Source organism: Oryzias latipes, chromosome 3 (genome assembly GCF_053564925.1).
Source record: "Oryzias latipes strain Hd-rR chromosome 3, Olatipes_Hd-rR_3.1".
NCBI lineage: Eukaryota > Metazoa > Chordata > Actinopteri > Beloniformes > Adrianichthyidae > Oryzias > Oryzias latipes.
In genome coordinates, this window is record NC_136239.1 from 9,948,052 (window position 1) to 9,963,571 (window position 15,520).

Below are 15,520 nucleotides of genomic sequence, written 5' to 3' on the forward strand. Positions count from 1 at the left end.
ATCTACAAGGGGGGGTTCTCCTGGTCAATGGGGCACAAAGAAATAAAGAAGAAGAAGATCCCAGACCGCATTTAACTACTACAAACGGTACATACAAACCATTCACAGACTTTAGAACGGCTGAGAGGGAAATTCTGAACAACACAAATTGTACCCACCTCCAACATTTGTCTTGCGAATGTAAGATGAAAAGAAATCGCCATATTTGTCTTTTTCTTCCAGCCAAGACCACTTAAATTTGTTATTTATCGTCTTCTCACAACTGAGGTCGTGACCACGCTCAATAATGACGATGCCCGCCATTATTTTAACACGAATTTTATCGCAAACTCTTCAGATTTGTTTGTGAAAGTTTAGCGTCGGTCCGCCATTTTTGGTCTCTAGGGAATCCGTCACTCTGACCACGTGGTACAGACAGAGCCAATCAGAGCCATCGACGAAAGCAACTAAAACGTCCCGTCATTGGTCAATTAGGCCGGGAAGACGAAGACAGAGACGGAGAAATATTGAAAATAAAGCTAAAATTCGCAGATTTCAGACAATTTTTTCATCCGGAAAACGATTTGTCCGTAGAGATCAGGGGCCTCATTTATAAACGTTGCGTACGCACAAAAGAAGGCGTACGCCACTCTCTACGCAATAGTTGAGATTTATAAAAAGCAAACTTGACGGGAAAATGTGCGGTCCTCCACGCAAGCTCTGACCCAGGCGTACGCACAAAAACAGGTGAAATGAGAAATGGCGACACCGTCGGCAGATGGAAGAAACACGTGAAAGTGACAGTGTGTGCCAAATCGTGCTGGCATGTGCTGTGCTACACAATGTGGCCCAGCTTAAAAACGTGCCTCTACCCCTTGGCGCCGATTGCTGTGTTGGCCCTGACCCTGAACCCCATCCCCACACATTTGAGCCATTTGCTGCTGCTGTGCGCCAGCGTTTGGAAGTGATGTGTCGCTTGTAAAGAAAAAGAGGTGTGGAAAATATTATTTATTTAAGAATTCCCTCATCGTGCAGTTTATTTCAGTCAGGGCGATCTTGATTTCGCCCAACTCCTTGGCCACCTCTCTGATTGAACTACTGACTTCTCTCTGCATTTCAAGGACTGCATCGGTGAGGACGCGTCCACTGCTGGAGGGTTGAGAGCCGCGTGCCGTGGAGACGCTGGGGCCAGACGGCTGCTCAGCTGCAGCATTGTAACCACTGGCCCCGCTGGAACACCCAGCAACTAAAATAAAATTGTTCTATATTAATAATCTGTAATTGTGTAGCCTGCATACATGTGACTTGACTGCATTCATTTTAATTATTTCTCTTACCTGTGTCACCCTGACCCTGGCGCGTCGGCGTCCCCTCCGTCTCAGTCAGGTGACTGAGGCGGAGGAGGACGCCGATAAGGGGGACTTAATAGGGATTCCCCAATAATAGCGGCCAGTTTCTCATCAAGAGGGGTCAGCTCCGGTCCCCCCCCACCCCCCCACGTGGCGGACACACTCTGCCGATGCAGCGCTAGACGTTTTTTTGCCTCGACTTTGATGTCCGATCATTTCTTTCATTTCTTTTTTATTTCGGCCACGTCCGAGGTTGTGAGGCTACAGCATTTTCGGCGTCTGCCACCGTTTGCCGCTCACGTGCCTTTTCGGCATTAGTAATGCCCACACTGTGCCCCAAACAACACTTTTCTCCTCTTTTCCACCTCGCCAACGATAACTTCTACTTCACATTGAGTGAAGTTACGTTTTTTTGATTTCCCCTCTGTGTTTGCCATGATTTAGCAAGCCATGAATATTAATTTGTGGGCGTTTCACGGACTATTTATGGGCAACTATGGGCGTGTCATGTAGCCACAAAAGCTGCGCTGCATTTAGAATCGGTTGTGATTTATAAAGGGAAAGATGCGTAGGATGTGCGTGCGCACGGTTTTATAAATCCGAATATTTCTGTGCGTACGCACGTCCTATGTTTCATCCGTACGCCACTTCTGACGCAAATCCTACGCAAAGTTTTATAAATGAGGCCCCAGGTCTTTATTTCCCGGAAGGTACGATCGGTTTGCTCAAAAACCCGGATTTCCGGAAATACCCAGAAGACTTTCATCACTGTACTAATAACAAGTGAGAACAATGGTACGTTTTAGTTTCATGAAGTTCCTTGAGGTGGCCACATAAGCCTCAAGGGAACTGCAAGACACCTGTTCTCCCTTTAAGATCCAGCTGTGCCATTCTATGACCCTCCACTGGCCTGGACAACCCAAAAATCTGTAGCAACCAGACAGGTCAACCCCCATACGGGTAGATGTGACTAAAGCATAACAATCAACACGAAATGTCCTATAATTCACATCACAGGTTTACAGTGTTATGCCCTGACACATTATGCAAACAAACCAGAGCCATATTTGTCCGGGTCCACCAAACTAAGGTCCGGCTCAACTCTTCATTGAGGATCACACCATGTCAGGCTAAACCGCACTAGTACACAGAACAGATCGATCACAGTAGTTAAATGAACCAGATCTTGGAGGGTCAAAAGTGCTTGAAGTATGAATGCCACATTTTTGTCTCTATAATTTCTCTATGTCATTCCTCAAGTCTGGAAACCAGCTAGTATAACTCCATAAACATCAATATTTCCACCTTGATTTTCAAGCTCTTTGATATTTTTTTATTTACCACAGGTGGTAAATTCACTGTAAATTCACTGGTAAATTCAAATATACTTTAACAGATTTGTCATCACTATTTCTTTGACCCACCTTACTAGATGCTTTTTCAGTTCAGAGGCCAGAGGCTTTTACGGAGATTTTTTATGCTACCCAGGGCTCCAGACTAACTTTTTTCACTAGGAGCACAGTGGCCCCCAACTGAAACTTTTAGGGGCACAACCAGAAAATTTAGGGGCGCATACCGTAAATCAACATTCTAACCAAATCTACTAATTTCCACTGTATTATGAATAAATACTTTTATAATAGATGCAGAAATTACAATGCGCTGTTTCAAATTCAGTGTCACATTTTAATCTGTACTTTTGAAGATGCAACAAGAAGGTAAACTGACAGAAGAAGGTAAACTGTAAAAGAACGGGCGATGTTCACTGGATATCAGAACAATCGATATAGATACCTGAGATCAGAGAGAGGCTCAAAAACGGATAGAAATTCATGTTGGTGACACCAAATAAGTGCAGCCAAGACGCACAATAAGCGTGTTTGAGATCACCCAGGTGGACGCAACGCTGTTCAGATCACCTGGTGTGTGACTTTTTTTTTGTTTTTGCTCAAACATCACCTGTCAATCATCACAAAAATATCAGGAGAAAGGGGCGGGAGCAGCAAGGCCCCAATCTACCGAAGGCAGCTGGAAATTTAGTACTGAACTGACTGAAAGCTGCCCTATGACTACAAAACAATGCATTATGGGACATGTGTCCTGATGGTTTTTGTAGTTAAGTGAGAAATTGAAACAATTTAAAACTCCAATTGATTAAAAGTAGGCTATATCCATTACAAAACATTCAAATAAATATAAAATATATAATAACACAGATCATACTAAGGGGGAAAGGAATATTAAAATTAAATTGAACTGAATTGAACTTCAACTTCCTGTTCTCCTTCAGTCTCGCTGCAGATTTGCCATCCCCCCCCTGTAGGACCTGGTCTCCCCAATGATCCAGGCGAGCCGCTGGTTCATCTCAAGCACTTCTATCCTTGCAATTTCACCACGTGTTTTAAGTGCGTCTCGGCCTAAACCGTGTTGTTGCTCGCACGTGTTTAAAGTTCAAGCCCCGTTAGCTGTCACGCATGTAGGTGCTGGACATTTGTTCTCCTCAGCTGACCCGACTCCCGCGGTGGCGGTGTGCTGCCGTGACAGCCGTGCATAAACCATTTGGTTGGGGGGATGCGACGCCGCGCGCTTAACCGTAACCCCCGTAACCTCCGGGTCTGTGCGGCCCAGAGAAAAGTTCAGCACGGACTTCATGCATTTACAAAATTACGAGCGAATAGATATGTTCTAAAAAGGAAATTAAGGAACTCCTTCATGTGGTCTTGGGAGAGGGCTGTCAGGTCTCCTGCTTTCAAGCCCGGTCATTTTCACGCCCCCAATAGTCATTTACTCCACTGTGATTGGCTGGTCTGTCAGCTCCGCACACGACAATGAAAAGGTGTCATTCATGCAAACTGGCAGGACGCATTAAAATTAAACTTTCATTTCAAGGTGGGGGCCACAAATAGCCCGCGGGCCGCGAGTTTGAGACCCCTGCTGTAGACTCCGGCACTGGTACACCAGCCGCAGGTCGGAAGAATGAATCAATGGTTCGCTTGCTCATAGCTCAGACGCACATATCAGGTTGTGATATTTGTCTCCGTTTCCTTCCCACAGATGTTTACGCGCGCTCGATTATCTCTAGGCCCCTCCTCCTACACGCATTTTAGCCACTTACTCGAGTGTGTGCTCTCGTCTCATGAGTATGTGTGCGAGTTTGTGTGTGTGTTTGCGTGCGTGTGCGCTCGCGTCTCATTGATTATTTCATTGATCATTGACTTGCCCCTTCCACGTTTAATGTATAAAAAATACGGAGGGAGGGGGAGGCAAATTTACTGGTCGCACATGTGCGACTGGATGTAAAATTCAGTCGCACACTCTCAAATTTTGGTCGCAAAATGCGACCAAATGGTCGCAGTCTGGAGCCCTGCTACCAGTCAGTCGGATGTAGGTCAAACGTCGGTCATTCATCAAAGATATGAGGCCCCCATGACAGGTCTCTATTGATCATAGAATACATTTGTAAACAAGTCTGGTCTGTCTCTTTTCTGAACTGGACTTTGAACATTCCTGGATTCCAGAACTCAGCTCATTGGTTAAAGCATTTAGCACGACACCCACTTTAAATATGTTACTGCTTCCAGCCCCAGACCAAACCCTTTGAGAAAAACACAATGGGATACTAATGTGTGTGGTTTCACCACTGTTATCACTTCAAAATGACAAGACTGCAGTCATTCACTTGAAAATAAGATCTGGTGTTAAAATATAACCTTGAATTCAGACTACCATCTTCTAGACTCCACATCTTTTCCTCTTATTGTCAACCTTCCCCCCTTTCTTCTTTGCTATTCTGCACAAAAAATGCTTTTTTATTGTTTGCCTTATCATTTGATTATTGGAAAAGGCCTTTTGAATTTTAGACTAAGAGGATTCTAAATAGGGCTGCACGATATGACGAAAACTTGCGAAATGCGATATTAGTGATCAATATTGCGATAACGATAAATTTGCGGTAAATAAACAAATAGAAAAATAAACAAAAACATCATTCCCATTTCATTGCAACAGTTTAAAAATTATACTCCAAATGACCCTCATCGACATGGGGGACAAACGTCAGGGTGGCTAACCCTGGTCCTCAAGAGCCTCAACCCTGTCTGTTTTCCAATTCTCCCTAGACTGCTCGATAATCATAACCAAAATCAGGTGTGTTCAGTCAATCAGGATGTGAAATCACTTGAGTCAGCCAATCAACAGCAAGCTGGTTAAGGAGAGCTGGAAAACAGGCAGGGTTGAGGCTCTTCAGGACCAGGGTTAACATAATAGGCCTCCATCTGATTGGTCAACAATGGGAAGGCGTCCATCTGATTGGTCAAAGCATAAAGGGATTTATTTGATTCGTTAAATGCTTCAAGCTGCTAGAAGATTGTTTTAACACATTTTGGGTTTGCGATTTATTGCGATATTCGCCGTCTTTTGCGATATGCATATTGCAGAGCTGGATATTGCGATAACGATAAATTTGCGGTATATTGTGCAGGCCTAATTCTAAACATTTTAAAAAAGAGTCAGCATTGATTTTGTGGTTTCAGGTTCAAGTACCAACAGTAGATGAGCAGTATTAGGGCCTCAGTATAGTTCTAACCAAGACTCATAAGCGCCATTTGGCCAACATGCACTTGAACCAAAACATCCAAAACAGCCCATATGCAGTTTAGCCTCATATTTTAAGACAAAAAATTGATTTAAGAAGTCACAGAGTTCAATCAATTAAATCAAAGAGAATACAACACTTTTCATGAAAGGTTACATTTTTTTAGAAGGAAGTAGTGTTTAGGGTGGAATGTGAGTCAAGAAATAAAACTATTTTTTTTTAATTGAAGTAAAGGACTAGCATGGAGAAGAAGAAAAAAAGAAAAGTAAAGAGTTCCACCTGAGATGAGCATGCTAGCACAGACCTATCACATATAACAGACAAAAGACCTGTTCTGTGCATGATACTGGCCAAGCAGAATTAATTGCTTTATGACCAAAAAAGCTTATGATCCAAGTGAGCACCAGATAATAACAGAAGACAGAAGGCAATGCTGATAACTAGATCCGGAAGGATGGAAGCCCTGACAATACATAGGATGTGAATCATTCAAGGCGACTTTTGTTTTCATTCGAATATTGACTTTTATATGGCTGACATTTTGGGGACTGTCTTCTGGTGACATTTTAAGTATGTCACGATTACACCACCCCCCTTTTCAGGTCCAACTAGACAATTACAGATGTCGTTTCTGCTCTTTTGTCAGACACATTTTTTCCAGGGCATGTCAGAGAGCCTGGCACTGCACATCTAAGTGTATATACTGCTAAGCCCCTGATGTGTATGTGTGTATTCAGACGTTGCTGCAATGAGCCCTCGCATTCCAGCGGCTGTTCGAACATGTTGTAAACATAAGGTGTTAGAGAAACATGGCCGGGGGGCTGTGGGAAAACCTCTGACCTACAGCAAGAGCTGGTGAAGGGAAGAAGGACACAGGAAGTGAGGTACCACAGATATACACTGACAGTTATGGCAAAACTAGGCTTCAGGAGAACACGAAATGGGGACACTGCCACAAAGGTCAGGGCTTTAGGTTTAGGTAAGAAAAAAATCCTAATGCTCGGAGCTCTATTATCTACGAAAAACACCAAACTGACAGTCAATTGGGTGGAATTTCTTTCTAATGGAGTGTTTCTAACCAAAGTGCCGCAGTAAAAGTATGTCATAAGAGATGGTCAGGTGTGCCGTAGGAAATGATTCAATTTCACCTAACATATCATATCAACAAACATATATCATCACCAGGATATCAGCTCTGCGTTCATCTAAACAGGCCCAGGTTTCACTCTAAGTAGTTAAGAATATGAAAGATTATAAAATCTTTGGTGGTTTTTTTCCAAATAAATTTTGCCTCAACTTTGGCCTATTGCTTTCATTTTGGAAAAAGTTCAACCCTTTAAATGGGCACCACCAGGCTTAATCATATACGTCATTAATGTAACCTATCAGACGTGGTAACACAGGGGTTGATATAGCCCAGAAATTTGCACTGGCCCACAGGGCCAGTAGTTTTTGAAACTTACTGGCCCTGCCTGAAAGTTACTGGCCCGACACCGCGCATAGCGGGACCCGCCGCTCCGCAGGTGCTTGCAACTTTAGGGGGGTCCGGGGGCCTGCCCCCCCGGAAACTTTTAATATGGTGCAATTTGGTGCATTCTGGTGACATCACTTATTTCTACACTTTTCAATGACTGAAAATAGACCATATCAAACTTAAATCTGCTCTAGTCTGTTTCAGATGTTTTGAAGAGAGCACTGCAGTGTAGTAGGTAACACTAGTTCAGAAGTTTTCATGGTGCTTCTAACGGCAAATATCACAATAAATCATAAACCTTAAATGTGTTAAAACAATCTAATGGCAGCTTGAACCATTTAACGAATCAAATAAATCCCTTAATGCATTTGACCAATCGGATGGACACCTTCACATTGTTGACCAATCAGATGGAGCCCTATTATGTTAGATGTTTGTAACCTATGTCAACGTGGGTCATTTGGAGTATAATTTTTAAACTGGGAATGGTTATTTGGTTATTTTGCTGTTTGTTTATATACCGCAAATTATATCGTTATCGCAATTTTAATCTCTGATATCGCGAGTTTTCCTCATATTGCGCAGGTCTAACTGAGATCATTCAACTAACTAGAAATACTTACTGCTTACAGTGTTGTAAAGAAAAACAAAATTAAGTAGTTTAACATTCTACTGCATTTGAGTCTGAGATTCAGGTATTTGGAGTTGCCTTTGATTCTTTGACATTCAGCTTAAAGCTTAGTGCATACAGTTTCATCTTCAATGCATTCATTAAATATCTTGCTGTCCATACTACTATTTATACCCACTACTCCATCCAACATATTCCTATCTATTCCTGCCATGTCTTCCACATCTCTGACATGCTTCAGTCTCTCTTCAGTGACGGTGTCGGATTTATAATCAAGTGTAATGATAACCCACTGGCTTGTGCCTTCGTTTTTGCTGTTTAACATTGTTTTGTATTGAATTGTTACATTCAATAAAGTTTGAAAAAAAAAAGTAGTGAGCGCGTGCCGCGTGGTGCTCGGCCGTGAATGCCGCGCGCGAGCAGGCGGGAGAGAAGGAGAAGTGATCAAAGGTTTCCCATAGAAACCCTTGAAGTCTGAACAGAGGACTAGCAGAAAAACTAAATTATGAAGACGAGGTAAATCTACACGTTTTCGCAAAATTTACTTTATTGAAAAAGGTGAAGAATATATAAACCGTTAGATATTTTAGTGGCCCGAGCGGACAAGTGAAAAGTAAAGTCTTGTGGTCCGCACTGCTCGAAAAACAGGACCGGGCCAGCGGACAAATGGCTATGTCGAGCCCTGCAACATACTCACTTCCTTGTGCCAACATGACTTATTGTCTCTCGGTCACAACAAAAATAACAGCTAGATCGTGTTTAATGGTGTAGCTTATTGCGGGTTCTGGTGTTAGACTGTGTAAAAACTGAATAAAATAAAAAGCTCTGTTCCATTGACTGTATAAGAGAACTGGACTGAGTAAGTGGCATGTCAACTATGAAAAATTGCCTACTTTTGGCTTCAATCAAATGAAGTCAATTCATTTTTCGTGATACAGATTGCGACATGTTGGAACCAGACGACACCGTTATGCAGTGATTCGTCCGAGTCTGTCTGAATCAACATTTCTATAACATTTCTTGCCAATCAGGACTGAGCTTGTTGGAAGTAAATACCCCTTCCACTGAAAACAGGCTCAGCCAAATCTGCCAGTCAAACGTTTGATGTGAGAACACATACCTTTATTGAAGCACCTGATTGGCCAGTTTATAACTTGAATAAATTGCACAACAGAAATAAATATCACTTAAAAAATAGGATTGTAAAGAACATGTAAAAAAAAAGGTGTCAGAGCAAGAATGGTTACTTCTGAGAAATAGAATGGCTGAGTAATAGCCGTTTATTTTTTCTATAGAAGCCTATGGGATTTTGGCTTGTTGCAGCAAGCGACCAGGGAGAGGTCACCCAGTCCAGTTCTCATGATCCACAGCCTGTCCGACATCAGCGTCAGAATTTTTCAAGGTTCATTAGGTTCATTAAAACTAAATTAAATTGTTTTTTCCCAAAAATATTTTTTAAGTTACCTATTTGATTTGGACAACAACAACAACAAAAACTATTAGAAAAAAATGCAGGCAAGATCTTGGAGGGAATAGTACATTGTTAATACATAAATAGTTGCTCTTTTTTATTACATTCAGTTGCTGGTGAGCCATGTCAAGGAAGAAGTGTAACCTTGGCTCAATAGGGGTTAAAAAACACTAATATAATGAATAGATTTCAGTGATTTTTTTTCTAAAACACATTTAACCCATTTAAAATCAAAAATGTCATTTATCCAGGGCTTCCCCCCACCCCCTCAATGATCCTTCATCAATGCAGCCATCAAAACTGGCAGCAGACGTGCAACCGTTCTTCCAGCAACTGCCATGCTGGTCAGTCAGGAAGGCTGTGGTGCGCACATTTCCAAAGCCCTTCCTTCACATGGTGGAGCTGCGGTTTTCCGCGCATGGAACTTGACTTTCAGCTATAGAGGGGGGGGGGGGGGTTGTAAATGAGCTTTGAAGGGGAGGGGGTGGACGCACATTTTCCACAACTCTTTCTATTTTAACCAGCAGACTGAAAATGCGCTCTTTTATTTTAGGTAAATCTGGGTCCAGAGTGTGAGCGGAGCACAGAGGTAAGAACAGCCGAACTCGCCGAGCGCGGGGCGTTCACGGGCGCCGTTGTCTTACCTGGAGTCTGGCTGAGGAACAAACTTGCGAGGGCGCCCCACAGCACCGCGGCCAGCTGCATCTTTGACCCCTCCAGCTCTTCTCGTTCTTCTGTTCTTCCTTCTCAGCACAATTACAGACCGAAAGGGAAAGGCTCCGGTTCTCAGCCTAACCTCACACCATGACGGACTTGTTGTCTCCGACTCTTTCCGCCAGCTCCTCCGCCTATTCCTCCTGACTGAAATAATGCATCAAAACTCGGATTAAAAAGTTAACTCGCAGAGGCAGCACGGCCTCACTCTCCAGCATAATGTGCAGCAGTCCACGAGAGTGGATACCAATAGGAGCAGAGGGCTGTACCACTTTCCACCATGAAGGGGTAGACTTAAATCCATGGAGGAATTTAAAAGTTTGAATCAATAAAAATTGCATAATTCGCTAATATTCACGTCTTAAATAAATGAACATAAATTCAACCAATTATAACTTTCTACTATGTTCTTTGTTTGCCTTATACTTATTCTCTTTATTCTACGCATCCCCCTATCCCAACCCAAATGGTATCGTCCAGAATCTTCTCCCTTGGTGTCATTTGTTAAATAGCGTTTGTTTAACAGGCCGGTGGTCCGCTCAGCTGAAGACAAACCGGTGCGAGTCCAGAGGTGGCAGTAAACAGTAAGGCGAAAACTCCGACATGCTTCCACTCACTTTAGCCTTCTCCTCTTTACAGCGAAGGAGATTATGAAAAAAAACAGCTGTTCCTACCCAAGTCTGTGAAAGTCAATGAATTTTACAGCCAAGAGTGTCGACCATGAGGTCAAGAAAACAGACGCACGTAGAAGAACGCGGGGGGGGGGGGATAGATACATAGAAGGCAAAAATATATCAGCAGTGGCAAAAAAAAAAAGCATACACCTGTACTCAACTCTTAAGGGGGCAGAGTTACGGATGTAGAAAAGAAAAGACAAACAAGAAGAGTACTTGTGATTTCTTTTTTCTTTTTTTTGGGCCTCCATCAGTCATGTTAACCACGTTGCATGTTGACGCATCCTAGCTCTCATCAGGGTTGCAAGAGTGGTCAGATGCTAGCCAGGGCAGTGTAGTTTGGAGGAGGTGTGTAGTATTTATCTTCTCTGTCTTCACAACATTAAACAATGAAAAAAAATGCTTTTTTAGCCAAAAGACTAAATTAGCCCAAAACAGACAGCTTTGCTGCTCTGAAAGATGCATCATTTTAACAATCCAAAACAGGCTGAGGCAACTTTCTCGTGGTTTGCTCGTCTAACTTTCAATGCCACGATTACAGGTATACCTCACATCGTTTGCAGTCCAGTGGAACAGCCGCATGGAGTCTCTGTGAGTTGCTGGTGAGAAAGAGCACCAGTCTTCCTGCGTAGATCCAAGACACATACAACTGCTCAACCAGTAGTCAGACCTTCTGTTTGGTAGGGAGCACTTGTTCAAACCAGACTTCACAGCACAGATGCCGCTCCCTCAGTCGTACACCTGATGAGGAGAAACTCCTGGGTATTGAGTATGCACTGTGCCAGTCCACCAACTTTGTCTGTAGTTAATATTCCATTAGCCAAGGTAAAATGCCAAAGACTTTGCTAAATAGGCTTACAGAACTTTTACAGAAAAAACATTAATTGTGACTGAACATGAAATGTTTGTGGTTAAAATATCCTTACATTTGAATAAACCTTTCCGCTAAATGGCATTTTTTTCTTCTTGCAGTTGAGAAGGATCAAACTTGTGAAGATGAAGAAGAAAAAGAACAAGATGGATCTTTGGACCCAGATGATATAGAATGCTGTGATGAGGCATCAGCCTTCAGACGATGCCAGTGAGGACGTCATTGAGTCCCACCATCCCGAACACTGTGCTCTTCAGACGAGCAGCTCATTGAAGAAGCGAGTCCAGCGCAGCAGGATAATATGATGGGTTCAAATAAGCTTCATCTCTCTGTGCACTAACACTCAGACTTTATTGTGGTGACTTGATAATAAAAGTGTCAAACATATACAATATGATGAAACATATGCTCAATCTAAAATGAAACCTTGAAAAAAGGTTAAAGACTGATATATTTCAATTGTTTTTAAAGCCTACACTAAGTTGGGACACAAAAATGATTGGAAGGAAGTCAGAAAGGTGCAAACAGAACTGAAGAGTTGCTTAGAAGAGGCAAAAAAGACCTACAAGGAAAGGGTGGGGAGCTGGAGAAAAACATCAGGGAAGTATGGGAAGGAATGAAAAAAAACACTGGGTGCAAGAAGGTGACAAAGGTAGTTGGGGAAAGTGCAGAAAAAGCCAATGAGCTTAATACCTTTATAATAGGTTTGACATTTCACCTCCTACTCCCCCTACTTCCAATACCAGCCCGTTCTACACTGCACCCATCATTGTGCCCTTCCCACTGCCTGTCCTCACTCCTCAGTCAGAGAAGGACCCAGCTGCTCAGGCTGCTCCTTCATCATTAATCAGCCATGATCTCTCTCTTCCTCTGTCCTCTACATGTGATCCACGCCAACCACATGCACAATGTGCTTTCCACCACATTACAGCTCATCAGGTGAAGAGGGAACTGCAAAGACTGAACATTAGGAAAGCAGCAGGTCCAGACTGTGTGTCTCCCAGACTGTTGAAAACATGTGCAAACGAGCTTGGATCTCCCCTTAAGCATCTTGTCAACCGAAGCCTTGACTTGGGATGTGTTCCATCCCTCTGGAAGACCTTGTGTATTGTTCCTCTCTCCAAAGTGAAGGATCCTAAGGAAAACAAAGACCATCGGCCTGTAACACTGACCTTACATGTGATGAAGACCTTTGAGATTGCTGCTGCAGCTGAAGCCACAGGTGCAGCATGTCCAAGATCCACTGCAGATCACATACAGGGAGAGAGTAGGGGTGGAGGATGCAATTCTCTATTAACTACACCATACCTATTCACTCACACCTGGATGAAGGCAATGCTTTTTTTATTTCTCCTGCGCCTTTAACCCTTGTGTATCTTAGATGACCCCACCCTGACATTGACGTGTTATTCCTACCATGATAAAATTCCTGCTGCAGGTTGCCATTTGCTTGCGGAATTCCAAGGTACTTGTAACTGTCCTCAATGTCTGCTATTGTTCCTCCTGGGAGTGAGACCCCTCCTGTGTTGACTACCTTGCCTCTCTTTGTCATCATCCGGGCCCGAATGACATCCCAATGCCAGTACTGTGGATCCTGGTGGTGTGGATCAGGGAGTCAATGTCACGCTCGCTCTTAGCATCTAGCTTGATGTCATCAAAGTAGGGGACGTGACTGATGGTAGCCCCATTTCTGAGTCGGTATCCATAGTCAGTCTTGTTGATTATTTGACTGAGGGGGGTTCAGGCCTATGCAGAACAGGGAACAGGGAATTACCTTTGAGGTAACTCCTCCTCTGCTTCCTGTGACGTCATTTCCGGGTGAGCCTTTTCCAGTGCTAGTCGTGTTTGACTGCTCTTCTCTTGTTTGGTGTTGCTTACTCTAAGGGTTACCTGGTTTAATATTCACATCTAGCACCTTTTAGTAGCGAATACACTACTGTTAAACCGCTTGCTATTCACTTTTCTCATTTTCCTAAATAAACCACTTCTCTTTACCTAAACACTGCTAGCCTTAGCTTAGAACCTAGCATGGCCACCACTCCTTCCGCCTTTCCCCCTATCTCCTGCTGCATGTGCCATATGTTTAGTGAGGATCCTGCCTCCTTTAGGGAAGACAGCGGTAGGTGTGTTAAATGAAGTCTTGTGTTAGACTTGGAGGCCAGGCTGGAGCAGTTAGAAGCGCGGCTCCGCACAGTGGAAGCTAAGCCGGCTAGCCAGGTTGTGACTCGTAGCTCGGGCCGCGCCACCAGGGCTAACTTAGTTAGCACCCCAGCGCCCTCCCAACAGCCGGGAGGAAACATAGTGCATAGTGATAATTGGAGCGCGTTTTGGGGGAAGTCCGGTCTCATGCGGAGAGATGGTGTCCATCCTACGGTGCCGCTCTTCTTTCTAAGAACAATTCTGCTAGCCTTATTCTGTCAACCTGACAACCCAGAGACGAGACCCGGGCACAGAGAAGCAGTGTAAATCGCTCCTCTGAGCCTCCATTAGGGTTAGTGCTGGTGCAAAACCATGCAGGGAAAGTCATGCAGGTCCCAGCTTTAGCTTATGTGCTGAAAGACAAGTGAAAGGAGCGCGTCATAGAAACCTTACGGTGACAGACAGCAGTACCCACAAGCAGAACTATGATGTCATTAAATGTGGTTTATTAAACATTCGATCCATTTCCTCTAAGTCCCTTTTAGTCAATGAGTTAATTAAAGATAACAACCTCAGTCTTCTAGCCTTAACAGAAACTTGGCTCCAACAGGATGACTATGTTAGATTGAATGAAGCAAACCCCCCCCACCCCCACCCCCCCACTTATGCTAACTATCAGAAATCCAGGATTTCAGGGAAAGGAGGTGGTTTGGCAGTAATCACAGTCTAGCTTACTTCTCAGCCCTAAAGTTGAAAATGCTTATAATTAATCTGAAGGCATCATATTGTCTATAAATCACCCAAACAGGAAGACTCGAAAACCTGTTTTATTCATAATTATTTATCACCCCCCCGGCCCATATTCAGAATTTTTAACTGAGTTTTCCGACTTCCTATCGACTATTGTCTTAGATTCTGATCAAACTATAATAATAGGGGATTTTAATATTCATGTTGATGACCCCAGTGACTGTCAAGGAAATGCTTCTGCAGCTTTATTAGATGATGTTGGTTTCACCCAAAGTGTGAAAGTGCTCACTGTCATAAGCACACCCCTGGACCTTGTTATAACCCATGGTATAGAGATCAGCCAGCTTAGTGTCCTTCCTCTTAACCCCATCATTTCTGATCACTTTCTGATTACCTTCCAGGTTACATTAGAACATGCTACTGCCCCAGTGAATAAGAAACAGCCTAGAAGAACCTTAACTGACCATTCTGTGTCTGAGTTTAAACACTGAGTCCAGTTCCCATAGCATCAGTCCTAGTATTAATGACCAGTTTGTTGGTGATGACTTACAAGCCCTCAGGAGTACACTCGATGTTGTTGCCCCCCTGAAACCTAAATTCGTTAGACAAAACCGAGTAGCACCGTGGTTTAATGCTGATACACGTTCTCTTAAACAAGAAACCCGTAAGTTGGAAAGAGATTGGCGCCGCTCCGGTTCAGAGCAGTCTCTGAATACCTGGAAACATAGCCTATTAAATTATAAAAAAGCTCTGCGTAGAGCTAGAAGCCAGTACTATTCAACCTTAATATCAGAGAATGGAAATAATCCAAGATTTCTTTTTAGCAACATTGCTAAATTAACTCGCAGTTAGAGCTCATTAGAACCACATGTTC

General features: G+C 43.3%; 1 protein-coding gene and 1 long non-coding RNA gene across 5 annotated transcripts in view; one reads left to right on the plus strand and one right to left on the minus strand.

Moving 5' to 3' along the window:
* lrp4 (low density lipoprotein receptor-related protein 4) overlaps positions 1–10,283 on the minus strand; it is a 252,869-nt gene extending 242,586 nt beyond the window's left edge. For all 4 annotated transcript variants that reach the window (XM_078945004.1, XM_078945006.1, XM_078945003.1 and 1 more), the window contains exon 1: positions 10,143–10,283. In XM_078945004.1, the coding sequence (XP_078801130.1) occupies positions 10,143–10,203 (61 nt within the window). In that variant the 5' untranslated portion in view covers positions 10,204–10,283. The remainder of the gene's footprint in view (positions 1–10,142) is intronic.
* LOC144991160 (uncharacterized) lies at positions 8,015–12,149 on the plus strand. Its single transcript, XR_013655097.1, has 4 exons — positions 8,015–8,543; positions 10,052–10,796; positions 11,428–11,488; positions 11,859–12,149. It is a non-coding gene; the product is annotated as an uncharacterized LOC144991160 (long non-coding RNA).
* The last annotated feature ends 3,371 nt before the right edge of the window (positions 12,150–15,520 follow it).